The sequence below is a fragment of the Microcebus murinus genome, chromosome 12 (genome assembly GCF_040939455.1).
Source record: "Microcebus murinus isolate Inina chromosome 12, M.murinus_Inina_mat1.0, whole genome shotgun sequence".
NCBI lineage: Eukaryota > Metazoa > Chordata > Mammalia > Primates > Cheirogaleidae > Microcebus > Microcebus murinus.
The window spans coordinates 93,835,129-93,859,586 of NC_134115.1; the positions used below are offsets into that span (position 1 = coordinate 93,835,129).

Genomic DNA, 24,458 nt, shown 5'->3' on the forward strand with positions numbered 1-24,458 from the left:
CTGGCGGCAGATCTGATTCCCATTACCCTGGGGCACGCGGGCGGCTCTGTGGGGTGTTCACAGGTGCTGTGCAATAGAGGGGACGAAGGGAGACCCCAGCTAAGGGGAAAGCGGTCCCTTTCCTGCAGAGCCTTTCGGAACCGTCCTGAGCCAGTGGCCCCGTGAGTGGACGGGGGCCTGGGGCCTGCCCGGGCACTGTCTGAGGCCACTCGGGCAGGGAGCCTCTCTGGGTCTCCTCCTGCAGGTGGACAGTCACGGCCCTCGGCCCCTGCTCGGCCAGCTGTGGCCTCGGCACTGCTAGGCGCTCGGTGGCCTGCGTGCAGCTCGACCGCGGCCGGGACACGGAGGTGGACGAGGCGGCCTGTGCAGCTCTGGTGCGGCCCCAGGCCAGCGTCCCCTGCCTTGTTGGTGACTGTGCCTACCGGTGGCACGTCAGCACCTGGACAGAGGTGAGCGAGGCTGGAGGGGATCATGCACAGTTGGAGGGGGGGTTACAGGGGTGCAGCAGACAGAGACGAGCCACAGCCTTGAGGCCTGCTCTGTGGACACCACCCGCCTCTGTCACAAGGGCCTGGGCATCTGGCCCAGTGGGGATGAGAGCCAGGCGGGCAGTGACAGGCAGTATGGAAGGAGAGGGTCCCACCGCCAAGCGCCTGGCCCCTGCCCTGTGGCCTGGAGAGGCAGAGAGGCTTCAGTGGTGACGGTTAGAGGGTGACCCACGCAAGGTTACCTCTCAGCCTCAGTTTCTGCCTCTGTGGAATGGGGACACCTGCCTGCCTCCCAGGTGGTGCAGAGATGACACATGGTTGTCCTCTGGCAGGGTTGGCCGTGACGCCTTCCCTCTCTTGCAGTGCTCCGTCTCCTGCGGGGATGGCGTCCAGAGCCGGCAGGACACCTGCCTTGGCCCCCCAGCTGGGGCGCCGGTGCCAGCAAACTTCTGCCAGCACCTGCCCAAGCCCGTGACCCTGCGGGGCTGCTGGGCCGGGCCCTGTGCAGCGGAGGGGACACCCCGCCCAGCGCCCCATGAGGAAGCCGCTGCCCTGGGCCAGACCACAGTGGCACCTGCTGCTGTGGCTTCCCCAGAGGGGCCCCAGTCCTGGGCCCACCTCCGCTCCCCAGCTCCCCAGCCCCTGCGGCTCCTGCCCAGTCCCCGGGAAAGCCCAGCGCGGCCCAGTTACGTTCCTTCCTCCTTTCTGTCGGGAGGCTGTCCGCAGGAGGGGCGGGCAGAGGCGTCTCCACCCGTGGGAGCTAGGGCAGGCACTTGGCCCCCCAGGATGCGTGTAGTGGGCTGCAGGGGCGTGCCTTGGAGGCCAGGTGCAGGGCCGGCCCCCTTCCTACCTGGCAAAGGGAAAGTCACTCTCATCATCATCAAGGTCAAATGAACTGAAGGCTTCAGAGTGGGAAACCCATGTCTGAGTGACGCAAAGCCATGCACTGCCCCACGCACTGCCCCACGCACTGCCCCACGCACTGCCCCACGCACTGCCCCACGCACTGCCCCACGCACTGCCCCACGCACTGCCCCGCTGCTGGGGCATCTGCACTCAGCATCTGCACATCTGCACTGTGATGCTGACCCTCTGACCCACGCACACCCCTGACCTGAGCAAGCTTCCAGCCGGGCCTGGGAGGATGTGGTCCCCACCCCCCGACCCCCACCTCCAGTCTCTTTCCTCAGCATGGAAAGACCCAGCCCCGTCCTGCCGGAACCCGCACGCTCTGCTCACCTGCGCTCCTGCTGCCTTTCCAGGTGCCTGCGGTGGGCAGCACCTCGAGCCAGCCGGGACCATTGACCTGCGAGGCTCGGGGCAGGCAGACTGTGCGGTGGCCATCGGGCGGCCCCTGGGGGAGGTGGTGACCCTCCAAGTCCTCGAGAGCTCCCTCAACTGCAGCGCTGGTATGTCCAGGCCCACACCGGCAGCTGCTGTCAGTGATGGGCCCTGCCCGGGGCCAGCGTGACAAGGGCGTGCACGGTCCCCCCCCCCCCCCCCCGTGACAGGGCGTGGCCATCCCCATTTCACGGATGAGGAAACTGAGAGATTAGTGAGTGGGAGAGCCAGTGATGGGAGGGTCGGGACTCCATGGTGGGTCAGTCACCCTGGAGCCACCTCCTGCTGCGCCGAGTAGGGGGCCGGCGCCTCACTGCACCGCGGCTTCCAGGGGAGACGCTGCTGCTCTGGGGCCGGCTCGCGTGGAGGCAGTCGTGCACCGGGCTGCCCGGCAAGACCTTCAGCCCCAACACCAACACGCTGCTGGTGAGGCAGCGCCGCGCGAGGCGGGCGGGCGGAGTGGTGCTGCGGTACTGGAGCTGGCCTGCCGGCAGAACCGTGCACAGAGGTAGTGAGCGGTCGCACCCCACCTCCCGCAGGGCAGCCCAGGCCCGGCAGGGGGGTGGCTGGGTGCTGTCGGCGACAGCGGGCAAGACACGGGGGGAGCTGACTGGGATGGGAGGAGCCCGGAGGCGGCCAGTGTTGGTCCGCACGGGTGGTCAAGATGAGGCCCCGAGATGGACGCTGCATCCCTCCCTCCCGGGGGTGTGCAGCAGGATGGGTGGGCGTGGGACTCGGTCCACGTCCCCACCCTATGCCTCGGGCCGTGGCTCCACGCGCTTGCCAGGTGCACGGGCGCTGCTGGGTGCTGCCAGAGGGCAAGAGCCCCTGTCACTGTACTGCTTCTCCCCAGCTGCCCCGCAAGCAGGCACCTGCCTCAAGGGAGGGTAGGAGGGGCAGGCAGGTGGGGCTCGAGTGGACCCCTAGTGATGGGGACGCTTGACATGGCTGGAACTCATCCTTGGCGCCTGGCTCGGTGTCCAGCACTTTGCAGGCGTGGCTTTACTGAGTCCTCCTGCCAACCCCCCTGCCCGGAGTGTGCCACGGTTTGCTTCAGTTACAGAGGGGGGCTCTGAAGCTCAGCATACAGTCTTTGCCTAAAGTCACTTAGCCAGGAAGAGGTAGAGGTTGGGTTCAAGGGGACTTCTGCCTGGGAGTCCCCATACCGACCACAGCACCATACTGTCCCCGGCTGTGAGCTGAGCTGCCCTGGCCTCTGGCATCAGCTGTCAGTCTGGGCTCCTGTGTCCCTGAGGTGGCCCACACCCACCCCGCCCACCTGCTGTCCCCTGCAGAATGTGACAGGCAGCTCTTTGGACCCTGGGGTGAAATCGTGAGCCCCTCTCTGAGTCCAGATAGGAGGAACGCAGGGGGCTGCCGGCTCTTCATCGACGTGGCCCCCCAGGCCCGGATTGCCATCCACGCCCTGGCCATGGGCTTGGGCACTGGGACCGAGGGAGCCAATGCCAGCTACATCTCGGTGAGGACACCGGGACGGGCACAGAAGTGGGCTGGCTTTTGCCATGGCACAGGGAGTGCTGGGCTAGGGGACCCTTTTAGTTTATTTCAGACCAAAACCCTAAAAATCACTAATGAAAGAATGGAGGGAGAGACTTTCCTCCACTCAGTCACCAATAAATGTTTATTGACCTATTGAAAGAGTGCAATAGAAAACAACTTTTCTGATGTAGGCTGCCCGTTACAGCCGGATATAACTTTGCCAGAAGAGCTGCTCCCCCTTGGGTTTGTGTGTCCTGGGAGGACTGGCCCCCGAGCCCGCCCCAGGGGAGGCAGCCTCTGGAATCAGACAGATCGGGCCCAAATCCCCGCTCTGGCACCCTGGCTCTGTGTCCTTGGGGTGTGTGTGTGACATAACTTCCCTGAGGTCAGAGTTCTGGGTCGGATAATAGTGTCCCCCTGATAGGGCTCTAGTGAGCATCCCGAATGCTGAGACCCTGCAGGTTACGGCTTCCATGACCGCTGGCTAATCGTCACCTCCCGGCCGTTCCTCCCAGATCCGGGACACCCACAGCCTGAAGACCACGACGTTCCACGGGCCGCAGGTGCTCTACTGGGAGTCAGAGGGCAGCCAGGCGGAGATGGAGTTCAGCCAGGGCTTCCTGGAGGCGCGGGCCAGCCTGCAGGGCCGGTACTGGGCCCTCCAGCCCCGGGCGCGGGAAGAGGACCAGCGGCTGGGCCCGGGCCGGGCCCTGCCTTAGCTTCCCCTCCCGTACATCCACCGTTGGCCCTGCCTTAGCTTCCCCTCCCGTACATCCACCGTTGCCGAGCACTTCCTAGGCGTCTGGCCAGGCCTGGAGGCTTGACTTCTGGCCTCCGCTTTCCAACTCTGACTTGCTCCAGGCTTAGGGTCTTCTCCAGCGTCCAGAAGGCTGGGGGCGGGGCTGGAGACTCTGGAAAGGCACCCCCAGCCCTTCGGGCACAATAAAGGAAACGTGCACTTAGGCTGCGTTTTCTTCCCATGACCTGCTGGAACCGGCTTGGCAACCCACCACGGCAGGGCGGGGACGCCTGGGCGGTGGGCTATGCCCCGACGTGAGCGGCCCGGGCAGGGAAAGGAGAGGCGAGGGGTGCGCGGGCAGCACCGCCCTGCGCAGCCGGGAACCTGGTCCCCCGGGGCGCGTCTGCCCGCCTGGGCGGCCCCACGCAACAGCCCCGCCCCCTATGCTAATGAGCACCGCCCCCGCGGGCCCGCCCCCTATGCTAATGAGCGCCTCTCCCACAAGGCCGCGCGCCGGCGTCGACGCGGCCGGCTCCGGAGCCCTTTGTGAGGGCCGCGGGCGGCGCCGGACCGCGGCACCATGAGCGGCTCGGCCGGGGCGGCGTCGGCGTCCGCCAGCTCCGCGCCACCCGCGCAGGAGGAGGGCATGACATGGTGGTACCGCTGGCTGTGTCGCCTGTCGGGCGTGCTGGGGGCCGTCTGTGAGTACCCGGCCCGCCGCGCATGCGCGCCCCGCGGGAGGGCCCCAGCGGGTCGGGGTCTGCGGGGCGCGGGCGGGCGGCCTGCTGGGCGGGGCGGGGCGGGGCGGGGCCGGCGTCTTGGGTTGCCATGGTTGCGGCCGGGCCCGCGCCCCGTGGCCCGCTGGGCTGGCGGTTCCGGGAACCCCGGGAGGGAGCGGGTCCCCGGGGAGCGCAGCGCCGGCCTGCACCCGGCGGCCCCGCTGCGGTTGGCGGCGTGCACGTGCGGGCCGGGTGCGCGTCCCCTGCGGCCTGGGGCGCGCGGGCGGTGGCCTGCCTGGCCTTGGGCGGGGACGGGTCTGGCCGGCTGGAGGCGTCCTGAAGGTCCGGTGGCGCCGGGCATAGGTGGCTCGGGGCGCGGCGCGGGAGCTGCGGCGACGGCCTCCCCCGGGGCCTCGTCACTGCCGGGCGCTCCCTCCCGGGAGCCAGGGTGGTCTTCCACACGAGCCCAAGGACGCGAGGAAGGCAAACGCGGCACCCAGCCGGGTTTCACGGGAGACGGCGTTTCCACGGACAGGGCAGGGGGTGGAGCTCGGGCGGGGATGCCGTCGGTTCGGTTCCGGTGCCGTGCGGTGGCCCCGGGGGTTGGGGACCGCAGTGCCACAGACACTGGCCTCCAAAGGCGAATATAAGTTGTCTGAATGATGTGAGGGGAGAGCGCACGGTGCAAGGCCTTAGAAAGGGGATGTCTGTTGAGGAAGTCTGCAGGGATTACACGGTGCCTGCCTGGCTCCCGCTGGGGCCTGGACAGGGCAGACCCCACCAGCTCTCCTGCCAGAGGGGACCTCCTCTCAGGGTCACCTTCGAGTCCCACAGTCTTGCCAGGCGGGTGGAGGGCGGAAGGAGGTTCAGGCGGGGCGGTGCAGGTTAGAGTGTGCTGTCAGGCGAGGTGTGCCCTCATCCAGCGGCAGCGGTGAGGCAGGCCCGGGTCCTGTCCCTGCCGTTCAGAGCAAGCACGAGGTTGGCTCTGCAGGAGAGACTGGTGGGCTCAAGGTCGGGCCTTAGGGATTGCGGTGGGCGGTGCTGAGGGGTGACACTCGTCAGTGGTGGAGAAAGGAAAGGTCCTGACTGTGTCCTGTAGGCCACCACCCTCCCTCCGTCTTGGTCAGTGGCCCTGCTGACCCCCAGGTTAACCCTGGAATCCCACCTAGTCTGTGCTTCTCCAAGGGGCACCTGTGCCTGCCCCAGGGGTGCCCGTGCTGTGTGGGGCCTACAGGCGGATGCAGCTTCTGGAGAAGCTAAACTTAAGGCATCGCCCCGAATTGTCAGTTTCACCTGCGGATTGGGGGCATTGTTATGTGAATACCAAATACTGTATACAAGGTAGAATGTAGGTGTTTTAGAGATGCAGCAGGAATTCAAACAGGGCCTGGGTCCGGTTGCCCTCCTTTAGGGCGGGTGGCCTTTCCCTGGAGTCCTAAGAGCATCTGGAGGCAGATGGTTGCACGGTGACACTCCCCTCACGTGGAAAATGCCAGTATCGAGACCCCTGAGTGGACATCTCAAGCCCTTTGTTGTTAAAGGACTCCTGGCTGGAGCCGGCTAGGTGGGGCTGAGCCCTGGTCCTCCCCCAAGGCTGGCTGTGGGAGGGACAGCGGGGGTGGGCTTGGAGCTGGCAGCAACCTGCTGACTGCAGCAGGAAGGCAGGCGCCGTCAGGGGAGGCCAGGCTCAGCTGCCTCGTGGGGAGAAGCCCTGTCCAGTGGGCACTCTGCCAGGGCAGCCCCCCGAGGTCTGTGGCTCTGGGGAATCTTGCCGTCTGTTGCGTATGTTCCTAAGGATGTGCTGAGGATAGGTGCCACTTTTGAGTCCTGGCTTTGAGAAGGGGACCTTGGGGGCACACAGGGGCAGTGCCATTGCATTCGGGGCTCACTTCATCTGGTTTCCTCCCGTTGCCTGTCGCCTGCCGCCTGCATAGGGTTACACGGGAATCGGCAGAATTCCTGACCCGTGTCGGAGGATCAGGTGCAGAGCTGCTGCAAGTTTAATGAGCTGGTGGCTGTGCTGCCTCGGAAGGCCCGGCTTCCCCACTGCCAGCTCCCTGGCCCTGCCTCGAGGGCCCCTGGGGTTCTTGTGAAGCTGGCTGTAGGCTGCGGGTCGAGGAAAGTCCAGGTGCCACACTCGGGTGTCAGCGAAGCCACCATCTGGGCTGGAAGAGGACGCATCGTGTCCGTCAGGGCCCTTTGGTATTGTGGCGGTGGGCGGGCCGGGCTGTGGGACTTGCCCATGTACAGAGGGGAAAGCTGCCTAGAAGGATGAAGAGAACGTGCCCAAGGTCACTTGGTCTTACCTGGTTCCGATCTTTGTTCCAAGAGAGGCACCCCTTGTCCTGGCCAAAATCCAAGCCACGTTTTCCGAGTCAGAGGACTTCTCGTGTGGCCAGCCCCGTGAGTGGTGACAGGTGGCACTTACTGAGGACTGAGTAACTTTGCGAGACAGTCTCTCTTGGATCCTAACCGCCCTCTGGGTGCTGTACAGCTGGGGCCAGAGGGCCGGCTCCTCTGTGCCTTGGCATGGAGGGCGGGTGAGATGCCCTTGTGGCCTCCCGAGCTCCAAGAGCCACCTGCAGCCTGGCCAGCACCTTGCTGGGGGCCTGGGGCAAGTCGCTTCACCTCTCTGAGTCTTGTCCATACCTGTGAGCAGTTATGTTGCCTCATCTGTCTCGGATGACAGGGGGACCTCTGGGTGCTGCGAGAACCGGGTGCTCAGCGTCCCTAGGGATGCTCCAGATTTCTCAAGCCACCTCCCTGGGCGGCCTTCCCTGCAGGCCTCTCCCTCCTCCCTGCTCATTCCCGCCCCTGTCTCTTGCTTTCAAGCTTGTGCGATCTCTGGCCTCTTCAACTGCGTCACTATCCACCCTCTGAACATCGCGGCTGGCGTGTGGATGATGTGAGTAGCGCGTGGCTGTCCTGCCTGCGGGTGCGGGGCGCTGGGTTTCCGGCCGAGGTGTGGGTCTTCTTCACGCTCCCGCCCTGTGTCCGGGTTTCTTCACAAGGGGTCACGGCCAGGGAATGCCCCCCAGGCCTTTATTGGGTGCAGGGCTGAGGCCACACACGTTGCCTGAGTGTCCACTGAGTCGCATGTGTGGACACCAAGCCCACTGCAGTGGGGCCTTTGCCCTCTGGGAGCTCCCAGGGCTGCGGCATGGAGACTGGCCACTGGGGCTGGCTGAGGGGCAGGGCCATCCAGCCCGGTGTTGGGTGAGCCAGCCAGGGGTGGACGGGAGGGGCAGGTTGGCATGGGAACCAGCGGCCAGCACACCCCCATGGGAGTCCCTCATGGGAGTCCTCCTGCGGGGGTGGCTCCGTCCCGCTGGAGGGAGGTGGGTGGGGCAGGCCAGTGCGGCTGTGGCCGAATGGGACCCCTTGAGGTGCACAGGAAGTGTCTGTGCAGTAAGAATTTGCTAGTGTCCTCAGGCGGTGCAGAGGTGGACGAGACGCAGGTCCCACCCTTAGGGACCTCGGGCCAGCGGAGGGACTTGGGGGCTTGCTGCGGTAGGCCCCAGGGCCTGTGCTGGCCGGAGGCACCAGGCCGGGCTTCAGGGGTGGAGTCCCAGACTGGCCGAGTCCTAGGGGCGTTTGGAGGCCTGGCCCTCCTGCCTGGGGCTTGGGCGGGCTCTTGGGCAGCCTGAGCTTTGTTGTTTGTCAAACGGGGAAAGACAGCTTGGGGGCAGATGTAAGGGCCTGGTGCGTTTGACCAGCCCAGTGTCAGGGAACTGTTATCCACCAGTAGGAAGCAGAGACTGGCGCAGACGCCTTCAGTCACCGGCAGCTGTCCCCAGCCCAACTCGGGGTCCCGGCAGAGGGCCTGCTGGGCTCCTTGCTCCCCAGCTCGGGCAGTCAGCCCTCAGCGACTGGACTGGCTGGCCCCGCTCTCTGCCTCTCCTGGGGGGAGCCTTCCAGCGCCGCCGCGGTGACAGCACTGACTGCAGCAGAGCCGCTGCCGCAGAAGAGGCGAACGGGAAGCGCAGACCCAGGCTCTGCCCTCTGGAGTGTTCAGCTGGGCTGGGGAGACAGGCCTTGGGCGTGCCGGGACAGGGGAAGAGTTCCGCAGAGGCTCTTGGAGGGGGAAGCAGGCGCCCTGGAGCTGGGGTGACAGGAGGGGCCGGGGAAGGAGGGCGGCACTCCTGGTGGCACTGGGGGCCGCCCTCACCATCCCAGGATCGTCAGTGGCTGCTGTCTCTCGCCCTCGCCCCTCCAGCATGAACGCCTTTGTCCTGCTGCTGTGCGAGGCGCCCTTCTGCTGCCAGTTCGTGGAGTTTGCAAACATGGTGGCGGAGAAGGCGGACCGGCTGCGCGCCTGGCAGAAGGCTGTCTTCTACTGCGGGTGAGGGGCTGCCTGCCGGGCCCGGCCACGCGGTTCCCCGGAACCCTGCCGACCACGCGGCCCGGAGGGCAGATGAGGGTGTTGGGGCGGGCGGGCGGGGAGCAGGTGCATTCATTTCAGAGGAATTTGGTGATGGCTGCTAGAAAAGGTGCCCGGCAGCTCTGCACCTGGGAATTTAGCTCCGGCGGCACTGCAGTCACGTGAGAGTGCAAAGGTATGTGGGCGTGAACTGCAGCGTCACATGCCACATGCAGACACGGGAAACCTCTGGAATTTGGGTCTGACAGTTGGGAATTGTTATGGTAGGAACATTATGGTAGGGCCGTATGACATGCTTCCGTGCAGCCCTTCCAAAGCGTGTGGTCAAAATAGATATCCCGGCATGAAGGGAAAAATGAGGGGCAGAGTAGAAAACATTGTGTCCTAAATACGCTTTTAAACAATTGTCCTGTTTCTAACAACAAAATCAATACGTAGTACCTCACATGTGAGTCATAACATAGAACCAATTTCAAGATAAGTTTAATACATGGGGCCGGCACGGTGGCTCACACCTGTAATCCCAGCACTCTGGGAGGCTGAGGTGGGAGAATCACTTGAGCTCAGGAGTTCGAGACCAGCCTGAGCAAGAGCAAGACCCCGTCTCTACAAAAAAAAAAAAAAAAAAAAAAGAAAGAAGAAGAAGAAAAAACTTAGCCACACATGGTGGTACACACCTGTAGTCCCAGCTACTCGGGAGGCTGAGGCAGGAGGATCGCTTGAGCCCAGGAGTCTGAGGTTGCTGTGAGCTAGGCTGACGCCACAGCACTCTAGCCCGGGCAACAGAGTGAGACTCTTATGTCCAAAAAAAAAAAAAAGAAATTTTAATACATAGAAGATCCTAGAACATGCCAGGTGCAAAGGAGGCTGGCAGCAGCAGCAATATTTGTTATTTTCTATATTATTTGTAGAAGTAAATACAGACCAAAGCTCTCTTTGTCTTTGTGGAGACCCAATAGTTTTGACAGCAAGAGCACAGGTGCCTGCTGAGTTCTGATGGTGTCCCTGGTATTTGAGTCACAGAGGAATACAGAGTCACAGAGTACTGGTCTGTGTGCATCACTGTATACTTCGGGTTTTTAAAACACCATTTTAAAAATGCCACAGAAATACATACTCATTAACAATAATTGGGAAAATCAAAAACTGTTACTCAGAGCCCCATGCCTGTTGACCTGCTGATGTGTGCCCATCCTGTGTTAAGGAGGTTTTTAAAGCCTGTTTTTCACAGTTAAAGCCACTGTAAATAAGTTTGTGTCCTGCCGTTTTTCACTTAGTATAATGAAACATCACCTTTACTGACAGGAACATGTATTCAGTGGCTATATCATGGGTTTCTTAATTTCTTCGCCATGGTGTAAGACGAACTGTGATGAACTTCCATCAGCTAAAACTTTTTCTGTTTGTGATTTCCTTAGGATTTATTTCCAGGTATGGAATTATTAGGTCAAAGATTATGTTATGATCATTAGAAAGATTTTAGTATGTGTGACTAAATTACTTTCCAAAGAGGTCACTTGCATTTCTCTCCTGGCCCCTACCTAGTGCCGTAGACCGTGTTTACATTTGTATTTATTTATTTGTTAGCTATGAGGTAAAATATTTTCCCATATGTTCTAATGGCATTTTTTTATTTAAAAAATTTTTGGTTTTCTTTTTAACCTCTTAGAATCTTAGTGTTCTACTTAGCAAGAGATATGTGTTTTCTGTATTAAAGATGTTATAATCCTTTGTTATATTTGCTGCAAATATTTTTCCAGTCTGTTGTTTGCCTTTTTTTTTTTTTAATTTTAAAGAGATGGTGTCTAGCTCTGTCGCCCAGGCTGGAGTACCGTGGGGCAATCCTCCTGCCTCAGCCTCTTGAGTAGCTGTGGCAATAGGTGCGTGCCACCACGCCTGGCTTTTCTTATTTTTTGCAGAGACGGGGTCTCTCCATGTTGCCCAGTCTGATCTTGAACTCCTGGGCTCAAGCGATCCTCCCGCCTCAGCCTCCAAAAATGCTGGGGTTACAGGCATGAGCCAACCACGCCTGGCCTGCCTTTAATTTTGTGTTGTCTGGTTTTTCCTCCTATGGTCTTTCTTTTTCTTTATAATTTCTATTATTTTATTATTTTGAAAAAAAATTTTTTTGAGATGTGGTCTTGCTCTGTTTCCTGGCCTAGAGTGCAGTGGTACAATCACAGCTCACAGCATCCTCCAACTCAAGGATCCTCAAGGGCTCAAGGATCCTCCCGCCCTGGCCTCCCAAAGTGTTGGGATTGCAGGCGTGAGCCACCACGTCCGGCCTTGACCTTTTTTTTTTAACTACAGAAAAATGGCATGACCACAGGTCCCATGAGAATGGGAATCCAGGTTGAAGGCAGTGGCTGAGAGTCCATTCTCCTGCACAGGCGGCCTCCTCCAGGGAAGTGACGGACGAGTCCTGGTCTCCAGGTCACCGGGACTTTCCGGGCCCAGTCAGCCCAGGAATTGCCGCTGGCCTGGAAATCCCGGCCCCGCGGTGTTTAGGCCCCAGGGGATCCCGCCGCCAGGCGGCGCCAGAGGGCAGCGAGGCGGGCAGGCGCAGCGCCCAGCCGGAGCTGCCCAGCCGCCGGCCGGCCGTGCTGGGCTGACTTCTGGGGCCCTTGCTGGCCGAGGTGTGGCGGCGTGCTGTGCTGGTCAGAGCTGTCCCCCAGCGCTTGCGGGGCTCTGGGCAGCGTGCTCAGTGGTCGGCGAGCCTTCCCTCGGCCTTTGACCCCCTTCACGGAGAGGGGCTGAGCCTCGGAGAGGTAAAGTGACCTGCGCCTGGCCGGTGAGGGACGGCAGGACGCCAGATTCTCCCGCCACAGCCTCTCTCTGGGCCGCTAAGGGTGAAGAGTGGGGGTGTTCCACCGTCTCATGACTGGCTAGCCCTTTCGGGATCACAGGCCTTTTCAAAAGTCTGATGGAAGCTTCGGGTTCTGTTCCCAGACAGCGTGCAGAATCTTGCAGACACGTTCAGGGGTGTTTGAGGACTCTGTGACGCCTGGCCGTGAACCTGTGTCCCGGTCGATTTTGGGGGTCCTTCCTGCCCCCTGCTGTCTGGGAGGGTCTGGGGACTCGGGGGAGCCGGGCAGGACGGTGGCCGTGGTGGGGCGGCCCCGTGACGTCTGCTCCTCCCCCAGGATGGCCGTGGTTCCCGTCGTCATCAGCCTCACCCTGACCACGCTGCTGGGCAACGCCATCGCCTTTGCCACGGGGGTGCTGTACGGACTCTCCGCTCTGGGCAAGAAGTGCGTGTGCGGGTCCCAGCCCGGGGGGCTGCCCTCACTGCCCCCCCAAGTCTCGGGGCCCCAGGGTGGCCCCTTTTGTCCAGTGGTGGAAATAGGCGCGGAGGGTGTCAGAGACTCCTCAGTCTCTCCGGGTGTTCAGCTCTAGGTCACGAAGGCGAGAGGACCCCCAAGACCTCTGGGTGGCCGGGTCTCGCCCTGTCGCGGCCCGTAGCCGGGATAGCAAATGCGCGGCTCGCGAGAACCCCTTCCTGCCCTCTCTCCTGCGCCCCCGAGACGCACGCTGATGCCTGCTCAGCCTGGCGTCCCAGGCAGCCCATGCCAGTCTCAGGCCACGAGGCAGCCCTCTGCCACCCGGCAGTGGTCTCTGGGAAATCCCAGTGCCTGTGGGCCACGCCTGGGGCACGGGCGGGCGTCGGGCAGGGGCTGGGATGCCCGGGGGCCCTGTGACGCCGCCCCGCTGTCTCCCCAGGGGCGACGCCATCTCCTATGCCAGGATCCAGCAGCAGAGGCAGCAGGCGGATGAGGAGAAGCTGGCGGAGACCCTGGAGGGCGAGCTGTGACGGGCGGGCGCCCTCCCCCACGCGCTCCCCTGGCTCCGTGTGAGACCCAGATGAGGCCTGGACGTCGACCCAGAGGACAGTCCGGCGGAGGCACCCTCTGCCCCGTCCCCAGTCCCCCGTCTGCCCGGTCTCCACTCTGCGCTGGGCCCGGCTGCAGGACTGCAGGCCGGACAGAGCCCACGGCAGCTCAGCATGGGCACCAGCCCCGCTCCCCGCCCAGCAGCTCTGTGGACCTCGCACCGTGGGCAGCACCGCTGCCGGGCTGCCCGGGCCTGGGGCAGCTCCCCCACGTCCAGCCGGGGCCCGCCTCTGGGTCCTTTGCCTGGGTGCTGGGCAGAGGGGCTGGCCCAGCCCTCTGGCAGGTGGAGGCCCTGGGGCCCGGGACGGCAGGGCGGTGTCCTGAGCAGCCTCGGCAGTGACGGGACAGCTCGGTGGGGGTGCTCCCTGCCGCGTTCCCTGGAGTCTTGGACACGAGCCACCCGGGACACCCTGCTGCCCCACCTCCCACGGGCCTGGCTCGGGCCACTAGGTTTTGCCCCTCCCCCCCGCCCTGGTGCTAAGGAAGTGGGGAGAGCAGGCCCTCCCTGGCGCCTACGAGGGCCCCCACCGTTCTGGCGTGGTCCGGCCACATCAGCAGTGGCCCAAGCCCCCACCTCAGGTACTCCTGCCGGCCTGCCCCCAAGCCCTTTCTGTAGGAAACTTCTGCCTTTTCGGAGCAGGGCAGAGGCCAGAGTCACCCACCACAGAGAGCTGTCCCCACTGCCCTGTGTGCTAGGCCACCGGGAGCAAGGCCCATGCAGGGAGAGGTGCTGCCTGGAAGTGGATCCCATCCGCCCTGGGCCTGTGGGCTCCTCCGGTTGCCGGGTGGGCCTCGGAGTGGCTGGTGTGGAGGACGCTTGCTCTGGGCCCAGCCCCAGCCCGCCCCGGGCCCTGGGCTCCCAGAGCTCAGGGACTGAGCCTTGCTGTGGAGACACCAGCCCCATCGCTGTGCCGGGGCCGTTCCCAGGACCTGTTGTGCCCGGCAGCGTTGGGACAGGAGCACAGGCTCCCAGGCTGGGAGGGGGCACTCGGGCCCTGCTCACGACTGCCCTGGGGACTCACCCGTGGGCTCCTGCGTCACTAGCAGCCCTCCGGGGATCTGGCCTGGCGAGCCCCAAGGTGGCAGGGCCATGGTGGCCGGCTCGGTGGGACATGTGCCTTCAGGGTTCCCCAGGCCACTGCTGGGTTCAAAGGGCTGTGTGTGTGTGTGTCTCCTGAGTGTGCAGTGCTGAGACCTGTGTGTGTGTGTGTGTGTCTCCTCCGAGTGTGCAGTGCACAAGACCCGTCTACCTCCTGGGGGGGCAAGGCCCGCCTGCCCCCTCTTGCCCAGGTGGGGGCTCTGGGTCCCTCCGGCCCCTGCCTGAGGAGCATCGCTGGCAGCAGGAGGAGGGCTTGGCTGTGTGTCAGGAAGGTCACACTCGTGCCCTGTGGGGGAGCTGGGTGGGTGCTGGGCAGGCCATGGGGTTGGGTGCAGAGGTGGACAGGCCCTCGGTCACAGGCCAGAGTGGGCAGGTCACTTGCCCGAGGTTCCCAGTGAGCCCAGAGCTGTGTGGTCCTGGGGCCCATCTCCCAGCAGAAGCACCATCGGCAGGGGTGCCGCCTTGCCGGAATGTCTGTCCTTATGGCCGAGGGCTCCGCCCCTGCCTAAGGTTCTGCCCTGCGCCTCGGAGCCTGTGTGCCCCTCACTGTTCGGCCTGTGTCTTGAGCAATAAAGTGGGGCTGAAGTCGGGCTTGCTCCCTGTCGTCTGCCTTGGGGGCCCCCATGTGGACTGGTAGGGATGTCCCCAGCCCAGCTGAGCAGGGGCTGCAGGCCCAGGAAATAAGCACAGGTGCTGCCCTGAGCCTGCTCAGCATCTGGGATGAGGAGAGTGACGTGCCCAAGGCCACTCAGCTGGGCAGGGCTGGAGTGTTAAGAGCCGGGCTGGGCCCCCTTCAGGCCCCCTGCCTCTCCCCTCCCTTTGCTGCACCGTGGCTGAGGCGGCAGAGGGCCCCGCTGCCTGGCAGCCGGGACAGAGCTGGCGTCTAGCCTGGCTGCTTGCTGGCGAGGGGCTCCCTGTCCTGCATAGACCCCACTCCCTCCTCTCCGGGGCTGCAGGCCTGGTTCCTTTATTTGTATAAATAGGGCGAACACAGTTTGCAGACGGGAGACCCCCGTTCCCAGAGGCTGGCTGGGCAGGCGGCAGTGGCCGCACTGGGTCCTGTGCCTGGCTCTGAGAAGGCCGGATGTCTCCCGGGGTGACTGCAGACTCCCGTGGGGGCAGCGCCCCGTCTTCCTCCCGCAGGTGAGAGGCGGCCACGTGATGGGAACGGGGCGTGTGCCTGTCACGTCGCCGCCTCCAGCCCTGCTCTGTCCTCGCCACGGCCTTCTGTGGGGAGCGTCCTTCCCACGGGACTAAGGGACGGGCCCCAGGCTGTGCAGCAGGGCCTGGCCGGGGCCGGGCTGTGTGTTCTCTGGTGGCCCGTGGCTGCCTCCTCTCCCTGCAGGTCTTGGCTGAAGTGCCGGGACGCGCCGCCGTGGGCCACCTGGGCTGGGGCCGGGCAGCGGGCTGCCTGGCGAGAGCGGGGAGCCGTGCCCCGGGCCGCCCTCGGCGGGTCCTCCCGTGTTCTGACGGCAGCAGGGATTGTGCTGCCTCCTGGTCCCAGGCTGCCGGTTTTCGGCCAATGCAGAGGCCTGGCTGCCCGGCGGTTTGGCACCCCAGGCGGGGGTGCGGGCCTAGCGCAGGAAGGACCTCCTCCCGGTGCGGAAGAAGGATTCTATCTGCTCCAGGGACCGGCCCTTGGTCTCGGGCACGCAGCAGCCGGTGAACACCAGGTTCACCAAGCAGATGGCCGCGAAGAAAAAGAAAGGCACCTGGAGCCCAAAGGCGCTCTGCGGGGAGAAGAGAGGGTGCTGGGTCACACCGGGGAAGCCCCAGGGACGTCCCACCCCAGGATGAGCTCGTGGGCCCTGCTGGCATCTGCCGGATGTGTGGGGGCCTCGCCTGGTCCTCGCCCTGCCCAGAGACGCCCCAGGACAAAGCCCGGACATGTCGGCGTGGTCTCTGGGCCTTGACTTTCGTCTGGGGTTGGCTTAGGACTCCTCGCCTGTCTGGCAGCAGGGCCGAGGCCCCAGCGCGGGCACTGCGTCTGCCCTGGTGCTCAGCACTCCAGCCCGAGGGAGGCTGCCAGTGTGGACTGGCCGGGCGTGCTGTTTTGGGCCACCACGGGTGGACTTAGCACTCTGGGCAATGCCCCGCCCCCACCTGGCCTGCCCTAATCACTGAGCGGACCAGGCCAGGTGCTGGCCCCAGTGGCCCGGTCTGTTCTGCCTCGTGGGAACCTCTAGCTGGGACTCGGGGCCTGGCTGGTCTCAGGCCTGTTGGTTTGACCCGGGCTGTGTGTAGGGGGTGGGGGAGTGTGCCCGTGTGCCCAGGGCGCGCCACTGCCACCAGTGCCCACAACTGCCAGGGAGATGGAGCACGTGGGGTGTGGCCCTGGGTGTGGCTCTCTTGGCTCCCAGCAGCGGCTGGGCTGTGTCCTGCCTGGCCTGGGCGATGACCCGACTTCTCAGAAAGGTTCCCCAGGCTCCTTCCTGTTTCTTGTAATGAGGGCCTTTGCCGGGTTGTCACTTGACTGCCTTTGGCCTTGGCGTTGAGGGGTGTGTGCTCATCACACCCCGCGAGGGACCGATGGCCTAACGGACAAGTCCTCAGCACAGCTCCTGGCCCGCGCGGGGGACATGACTGGCCGCAGAGGGCCTCAGGCTCCCCAGGGTCCCCAGGGCTGAGACTCACCACCACCAGCAGGAAGGACTTGGTGAGGACGAAGGCGGTGAGCCAGCTGACCAGCACGCAGAGCCCCGAGGCCACGCCGCGGGCGCGCAGGGGCAGGATCTCAGACATGAGCAGCCAGGTGATGGGCCCCCAGCCCATGGCGTAGCCTGCCAGGGAGGGCAGGGGCAGGCTCAGGCCCCTCTCCAGCCACCCCCGTGCACGTCACCCACACCTCGGGCCGTGGGGGTCACCCACACCTACCCATGATGAAGAGCATGGTGGCCAGGAGGGGCACCAGGGTGAGGTAGCCGGTGGGTGTGGCCAGGGGCTGCTCTGGGCCCCCCAGTGGCGCATTCTCAAGGCCCATGGTGCTGTTGGGGGGCAGCGACCTCGGACCAAAGTGGACGTACAGCCCCAGCGTCAGGTTGGCGGCGAACATGACGGCCGCTGTGGACAGACGGGCGGCCCTCGTGGGCCAGGGCGCTGTGAGCTGGCTGCTGCTCTGGGAGCTGCCGCGGGGCTGACCACGCAGCAGCGGAGGAGCCAGGGGGGTGCTGGGGCAGGGGCGCTCACCTGAGACAAAGAGCAGGACCTTGCGGCCGGCGAGGTCCATGGTGAGGGCAGCGATCAGCACAGACAGGAGCCGCACGGCCCCCACGATGGCGGCGTCATCCTGCGGGGGCTGCAGGGAGTGGGGCCACCGGGGCTGAGACACCCCGCTGGCTGCTTCCGTCCCCCCACCATGCCCCGCCCTGTCCCCAAGGGCTGCAGGGTGCTCAGGCCCACAGCCCTGGCGGTCGTGGCTCCTCTGGGGTATCAGGCTGCGAGCACCCACCATGTGCCGGGTACCTTCCTGGCACACCTGCCCTGGTCCTCGGGGCCTCCCGGGCAGGGGCACATCTGTGCCCGCCACTGTGCCCAGCTGGCACAGAACCCAGGCGAGACAACAACTTGTCGAACTGTGCTGTTACTAATCTTCAAATCTCATCTGGCTCGGAGCTCACACAGCCCAGTGGAGCCTGGCTGCTATCTCTGTCTTGCAGAGAAGAGAGCGGAAGTGACTTCCCGTCAAGGGCAGAGGCCACAGGGGCTCTGAACCTGGGTGCACCGTCGCGAGGGTCCAAATCTCTATGACCTGGTTTCCTTTGGGGTCCTGTGTATTCTCTTTCTGTTTTTTGTTTTTTTTTTTTGAGACAGAGTCTCACTCTGTCACCCGGGCTAGAGTGCCGTGGCGTCAGCCTAGCTCACAGCAACCTCAAACTCCCAGGCTCAAGCGATCCTCCTGCCTCAGCCTCCCGAGTAGCTGGGACTACAGGCATGCGCCACCATGCCCGGCTAATTTTTTCTGTATAATCTTAGCTGGCCAATTAATTTCTTTCTATTTTTAGTAGAAACAGGGTCTCACTCTTGCTCAGGCTGGTTTGGAACTCCTGACCTTGAGCAATCCTCCCGCCTCTGCCTTCCGGAGTGCTAGGATGACAGGCGTGAGCCACCGCGCCCGGCCTGTATTTTCTTTTAAAACATTTAAACGTGACTTAAAAACATTCTGAGAGCAGGTGCATGGCACAGACTGCAGATCTGCTGTCCCCCTGGCACCTGGCACAGGGCAGGTGCTCATGCAGGGTCGGGGGTGCCCCGAGGCTCCCAGTCCCTGGAGCTAGTGCGGGCGCCGCGGGCGTGCGGGCACGCTCACCAGCAGGACGGCGGTGCTGTCGAAGATGGGCTGCAGGTAGACCAGGATGGGCGTGATGCCCGTCAGCTGCTGCAGGAGCCGCATCAGCAGGGCGATGAGAACGGGCCGGTACATGTGGGGGTCCCGGGCCTCGGCCCACGACACTCGGCTGCTCTGGAAATGCGAGGCGGCTGCTGGGGTGGCTCTGCCGTCCTCGCTGGCGGGGGCCACCCTGCCCTGGCCAGCCCGGGGCTGGGCGAGAGGCCCCTCCCTCCCTCCTCCAGGAAAGAACCGGCCCCCTAGGCAGCCGGGCTCTGGGGACAGGCCGCCCGCCCCCGGCCCCAGGCTCTTGGACTGGCGGGAGCCATCACCCTTGTTTTCCAGGAAGAGCGGCCGGGGCTCAGGAAGGCCCCGTGACTGGCCAGGGCCACACGGGGCTGGGGGCCGCGGCGGGTCTGTCAGCCTGGGCGCCCTGCCCCTCCCCCACCTGTCTCCGGACGTTGTCCTGGATCTGCTCGAACTCCCACTGGACGTCGGCGTCGGCCCCGCGCAGCCAGGCCAGTGCCCGCAGCGCCTCCTCGTCCTTGCCCCTCGAGAGCAGGAAGCGCGGCGAGTTGGGCATGACGCTGAGCAGCAGGATCATGGTGAGCACCGGGGCCTCCCCGGCCACTGCCAGCCAGCGCCAGGGCAGCAGGAGGCCTGGGGGAGGAGGGGCCGGGTCTACGCCAGGCAGGGCCCCTCCCCCTGCAGCCCTGAGCAACCTCTTCTGTCCTTCAAGGTCTAGCCCAGCGACTACCCCTACAGGAAGCCTACGGGGATTGCCCCAGGCCTGCGTTACCTGGGGGGCGGGGCGGGGGTGTGTGTGCAGGGATTGCCCAGTCCCTGGCACACAGTGGGAGGTCCTCGGAGGGTCTCAAGGGCCATGGCAGGGTGGGGGGCATAGGCCGAGCAGGCAAGGCCCTGGGCCCCGACCCCTAAAGCCCGACCCCACCTCCACCAGAGAGCAGCCGCTCTCTGATCTCTGTTCCGTGTGGACTTCCATCCGAGATCGTTTGACAGGAGCATTCTCGTGGTCTGAAGACTTCGGGTCGGGAGAAGTCCTCACCGCCCAGTTAGGGATGGGCCTGTCACTACGGAGGGGCAGGCAACTGCCTGTAGGACACAGTGGGTGGCTGGGGCAGGGCGGGAAGCCAGGGCCCCAGCCCAGGTCTGCTCTGGGGCGGGTTTGTTCCCTTCCACCTGCACCTGCTCAGGGCCCCGCCCACACCGGAGGTGCAGAGTGATACTTGCCAAGGGCATAGAGGGACAAGGATCCAAACACCGCCATGAGCTGGGGCGTGGCCCCCAGGGCGCCCCGGACGCCTGGGGGAGCAATCTCAGACACGTAGACCTGCAAGACACCCGCCCCCAGGCCCTGGTGGGAATGCAGGATCCTGGGCCTGGCCGAGGTGGGGGTGGGCCCTGTGAACTACAGCTCGTGGGGCATCTGGTGGGGTTCTGTCCTGATCATGACTCGCTGCGTGACCTCGGGCAGCCCGCCTGACCTCCCTCTGGCCTCAATTTCCCTAACCATAAAGCGAGCAGAAGCGCTCAGCTCTGAGATGGTAGCACGCGGCTGAGCGGGCGAGTCGGGTCCTCCCAGGGATGGCTGTGCCCGCCCTGGCCGGGCCAGCAGACTGGGCAGGTGCAGAGCATTGGATAAGATAGGAAGGCCCTGGTGGGGGTGTGGCAGGGGCAGGGGCAGGGGCTTCCCCTTTCCTACCTATTGCTCAATGAGGGTTTTCTCTAATTGAGCAATGCATCTGCCCATGGCCAGGAAACGGAGTAGAAAGTTTGGAAAGTCCAGAGTGGGGGCAGCTGGGGACGTGGGGCAATTTCCCCAAAAGCAGGTGTCCGGGTAAGGGTGAGCCGAGGCTCCCAGGGCAGCTGTGGGGAAGGCAGAGGTTCTCAGGACAGAGCACGGGGCCGGGAGGCCCTGGCCACGCGGAGGCTCAGCACCTGCGCCAGGGCAGTGGGGCCTGGCTGGGGAGTCCTGGCCTTACCGGGATGCAGGCGGCTGTGAGCCCCCCGGCGAAGCCTGTCAGCATCCTCCCCAGCAGCAGCATCCAGAGGCCATGGGCTCCCGCCATGAGCGCGTAGCCGGCCGCCGAGGGCACGGCCGAGAACATGATGCTGAGCTTCCGGCCCAGGAGGTCGTTGAGCACCATGGCGCTGAGGCCCCCGGCCGCTGCTCCCAAGGTGAACACGGACTGCAGAGACAAGGGGGTGCTCAGACACGTCTCCCCGATAGGCACCCCATCTCTCATTAGTGCCTAGAGACTGTTTCCTTCTCCGCCGGCCCCAGGAACCTGTGCAGGACTCAGGCCGACAGTGGTGGTGAGCCTCCTGTCTCCTGAAGTATAAACGCAGTGTCTGGTCAACAACCTGTTAGGGACATCACAACGGAAGCTCCAGGAAGGAGGTGGCACCCTGTGTCCACAGTGGCTCTGTCCAGCTTGATGTTTAAGTGCCTACTAATTTAACACAGGAGAATTCTGGGACTCGAAGGCCCTGGGACTTTAAGATTTGAAGAGTGAAGCGACCAGGACCCAGTCTGGACTCTGCTACTAACTAGCAGTGGGATTTGGGCACATTGCACAGCCTGTCCGAGCCTCAGTTTCCTCGGCTGTGTTATGGGGAGGGTGATAGCTCCTACCTGGTGGGGGTCGGCCCTGGGAGTCCCTGAGCTCCCGTGTGGTACCCGGCACCCGCCTGGTGCTTACTAAGTCCTCTGTAAAGCTCGGGTCCTGTCTTAGCTACTACGCTTGAATTCTAAATTTGAGTTTGAAATTCTAGAATCTGCGCCTCTTGGGGTCTTCCTCTCTGTTAGCGCAGAGTCTGTCCTGGGACAGTCCTCTGCCCAGCGGCACCTGATGCCCTGCCCCCATCCATGGGGGGGGGGTGTCTGCGCTGCTGTGGCAGCCTGGCTGCGGGCATGGGGCCTGGCAGGGGCCTTGAAGGACAGACGCCTCCCCAGGTGCTTCTCCCGCCCCTTCTCCCTGGCTTTCACTTCCTCATCAACACAATCTGGCCTCACCCCACGCCCCGGGCAGCCTGGGGTGGGTGGGGGAAGGGGTGCCGGGGCCCTGAGGGGGTGCCAGGGGGCGTCCCAGAGCAGAGCTTTTGGGAGGTCCCCAGCTAGGGACAGAGGTCAGTGGGTCCCAGCTCCCCTGGCCCCCTCAGTCCTTACCCCAAACCAGGATGCCTGGCTTTTGGTGAGATGCAGGTCGGGATCCAGGGAGTGCTCCAGGGCTGGGATGACGGGGGACGTGTAGACCAGGGCATACCCAAAGCTGAAATTGCCCAGCACGGCGGCGAAGGTGGCCAGGAACACCCTTTTGTTCTGCAGGGCCCTGGTGAGGATGGCGGACAAAAGGACCGGGGCCTTGGAGTCCCTCCGGTGACTGCTGCCTTTCCTGGCTCAGTGGCCACCCACCTCAGCGGGCAGCACTGGGGGCCAGGGCCATTCACACTGGTGCTCCTCCCACCCCCATCCCGGCCTGAGCACGAGCCACTGGGGAGTTCCCAGGGCGTTAACCCATGGCTGTGGCTGAGGCACTGCTGCTGCAGCCCTTTTCTCCAGAAGAGGCAGCTTGGGTTCTGCCTCCCACTCGGCGGCTGAAGGCCTGCTGTGTGACCTCAGGCAAGCCCCTCACCCTCTCTGAGCCTCAGTCTCCTAGTCTGTGCCGGTCGGGGGATAGGCCCTGTACAACCTTGGGTGGTCTCTTCCCTAAGGGGTATCAGCCCCTTAAATAGGACTAGAGTGTCTGGGGCAGGAGGGACCTTGGTGGCCACTCACCGAAGGTCAGAGGAGACCCAGGGCAGGAGCTAGCCGCCCGCTGGAGGGGACCAGGGCCATCCCAGCCCCCACCCGCAGCCCCCAAGCCCAGCGACTCTCACCCGACCCGCGCCCTCTCCCCGGGCGACGGGGGCGGCTTCTCGGGGAAGGTGTCATAGTCCAGGCCCTCGGCTCCCAGCAGGGGCTCCTGCATGGCCGGCCGTCCCGGCGGGCGAGGAGCAGGCGCAGGCGGCGGGCGGCGGCGCTGAGCATCCGCCCAGCCCGCAGCGGGGCCCGGGCCGGCGGAGCTCCGCCCCTCGGCCGCGATTGGCTGCGGGGCGGCCCTGCAGAGCCGCGCCCGCCAATGGGGCGGCCGCTCGCCGTGCGGGTGCTCGGATGCGGCGCCCCGGGCGCCGCGTGCGCCCCGGGCCGCGCTCTGCGGAGGGTGCGGCGGGGCGGAGGCCTGGCGCGCGGCGCGCCCGCGGTGGCCCGTGCGCACGGGAGCAGTTGCGAGCGCAGAGGGGAAGCGGCTCGCCCTGGCCCGCGCCGCCTGCTCCCCGCCCCGCGCCCCGGCCCCGGCCTGCCTGGGCCCCTCGCCTCTCGGGCCCTGGGTCGGGGGCGCCCGGTGCGGGGCGGCTGGTGGGGCGCGGGGCGCCCGGTGCGGGGCGCCCGGTGGGGCGCGGGGCGGGGCGGCTGGTGGGGCGCGGCGCGGGGCGTGCGGTGCGCTCACGGCGGGGTGCGCACCCCCCACCGCCCCTCTCGCTCCTGACTGTGGACGAAACTCGGGCTTGTTGCAAATCGTCCAGGGACTCGGATAAAATCAAAACATAGGGAAAACAGAAACCGAGCATTCCCAAGCAGCTCATGCTCAACACAATTCCGCAGTGGTCCCCGTCCCCTGGGGCTTCTCGGGAAGGGGCTGAGTCGCCCGTTCAGGGACGTGCCCGCGTGTCATTAAGCTGGTGCTTTGTTGTTGAATATTTGGGCTGTTCCCAAATTTGAGCTATTAACGTAGTAAAGCATTCTTATAAAATTATGTCCCCTTTTATTTTCGTCGAAACGCGCCCCTAGTAGAGCAGTGGAGGCAATGGAGATGGGAAGCCACATCCATCCCGGTCGGCCTAACGTGGCAGCAGCTCGGTCTCTCCTTCCGTCTCCCGCGGGGCTGGCTGCACCTTGCGGTGCGCTGCACCTTGCACACCCCGCGCGAGCGACCAGCTTACCTGACAGGTTAGCGTTTTCCTGCCCTAGAGGGCACCGGCTCTGGACTCAGGCGCGCCCAGTGGATGGTGAAGTGTTGCACAGGCCTGGTCACCATGTTGTAAAACAGGTAGGACAAATCTTGAACGTACGGCTCGGTGAGTTGCCCTTCGTGTGCACCCTGTAATCACTGCCCAGACCCCCAAACAGATTTCCATCACCCAGGCAGTCCTGGACGCCCCTCCCCAGCCTGCCCCTCCCCCCCAGGTCTCACTACTCTGATTTCTGCTTTTGTGGGTTAGGTTTTCTTCTCTTTTTCTTTTCTTTTCTTTTTTTTTTTTTTTTGAGACAGAGTCTCACCATGTTGCCCAGGCTAGAGTGCCGTGGTGTCAGCCTAGCTCACAGCGACCTCCAACTCCTGGGCTCAAGCAATCCTGCTGTCTCAGCCTCCCGAGTAGCTGGGACTACAGGCATGCTCCACCATGCCCGGCTAATTTTTTCTATATATGTTAGTTGGCCAATTAATGTCTTTCTATTTATAGTAGAGACAGGGTCTCACTCTTGCTCAGGCTGGTTTTGAACTCCTGACCTTGAGCGATCCTCCCGCCTCGGCCTCCCGGAGTGCTAGGATGACAGGCGTGAGCCACCGTGCCCGGCCAGGTTTCCTTCTCTTGAACTTCATATAACAGAACCATACTCTTTTGTTTCTGGCTTTTTTAAAAACATTTTTTCTTTTAAAATCAACTTGATGGGCTGAGCATGGTGGCGCATGCCTGTAGTGCCAGCACTTTGGGAGGCTGAGGCAGGAGGATCCCTTGAGCCCAGGAGTTCCAAGCTGCAGTGAGCTATGATTGCACCACTGCTCTCCAGCCTGGGTGACAGAGCGAGACCCTGTCTCTAAAAAATAAAATAATAAAATAAATAGCTTTATTAAGGTATAATTTATATACAGTAAAATGAACCCATTTTAAGTGTGCAGGTTGACGAGCTTTGACAGCT

At 63.8% G+C, this 24,458-nt stretch overlaps 3 protein-coding genes across 4 annotated transcripts in view; 2 read left to right on the forward strand and 1 right to left on the reverse strand.

Moving 5' to 3' along the window:
- The window catches only part of ADAMTS13 (ADAM metallopeptidase with thrombospondin type 1 motif 13), a 28,389-nt gene extending 24,098 nt beyond the window's left edge, over window positions 1-4,291 (forward strand). Inside the window, exons 25-30 of the mRNA XM_076008452.1 lie at window positions 245-449; window positions 852-1,173; window positions 1,751-1,897; window positions 2,161-2,337; window positions 3,125-3,309; window positions 3,845-4,291. Coding sequence (XP_075864567.1) covers window positions 245-449; window positions 852-1,173; window positions 1,751-1,897; window positions 2,161-2,337; window positions 3,125-3,309; window positions 3,845-4,048 — 1,240 coding nt within the window. The 3' untranslated portion in view covers window positions 4,049-4,291. The remainder of the gene's footprint in view (window positions 1-244; window positions 450-851; window positions 1,174-1,750; window positions 1,898-2,160; window positions 2,338-3,124; window positions 3,310-3,844) is intronic.
- A 256-nt stretch (window positions 4,292-4,547) lies between these two features.
- CACFD1 (calcium channel flower domain containing 1) lies at window positions 4,548-14,747 on the forward strand. Its single transcript, XM_012781992.1, has 5 exons — window positions 4,548-4,769; window positions 7,620-7,692; window positions 9,004-9,129; window positions 12,312-12,419; window positions 12,889-14,747. The coding sequence occupies exons 1-5, from the start codon at window positions 4,649-4,651 to the stop codon at window positions 12,977-12,979; spliced, it is 519 nt and encodes a 172-aa protein (XP_012637446.1). The 5' UTR covers window positions 4,548-4,648; the 3' UTR covers window positions 12,980-14,747.
- Window positions 14,748-15,108: 361 nt separating this feature from the next.
- SLC2A6 (solute carrier family 2 member 6) lies at window positions 15,109-23,603 on the reverse strand. 2 transcript variants are annotated; one of them, XM_076009208.1, is made up of 10 exons: window positions 23,483-23,603; window positions 21,672-21,834; window positions 20,485-20,691; window positions 19,733-19,832; window positions 18,930-19,141; window positions 18,464-18,616; window positions 17,344-17,452; window positions 17,032-17,217; window positions 16,792-16,937; window positions 15,109-15,887 (listed from the first exon to the last, which is right to left on the reverse strand). In XM_076009208.1, exons 3-10 carry the CDS (start codon window positions 20,647-20,649, stop codon window positions 15,732-15,734), a joined length of 1,227 nt encoding a protein of 408 aa, XP_075865323.1. In that variant the 5' UTR covers window positions 20,650-20,691; window positions 21,672-21,834; window positions 23,483-23,603; the 3' UTR covers window positions 15,109-15,731. The 2 variants fall into 2 exon arrangements, with proteins under 2 accessions (XP_075865323.1, XP_012637445.1); XM_012781991.2 differs by lacking the exon at window positions 23,483-23,603 and adding an exon at window positions 22,382-22,552.
- Window positions 23,604-24,458: the final 855 nt, after the last annotated feature.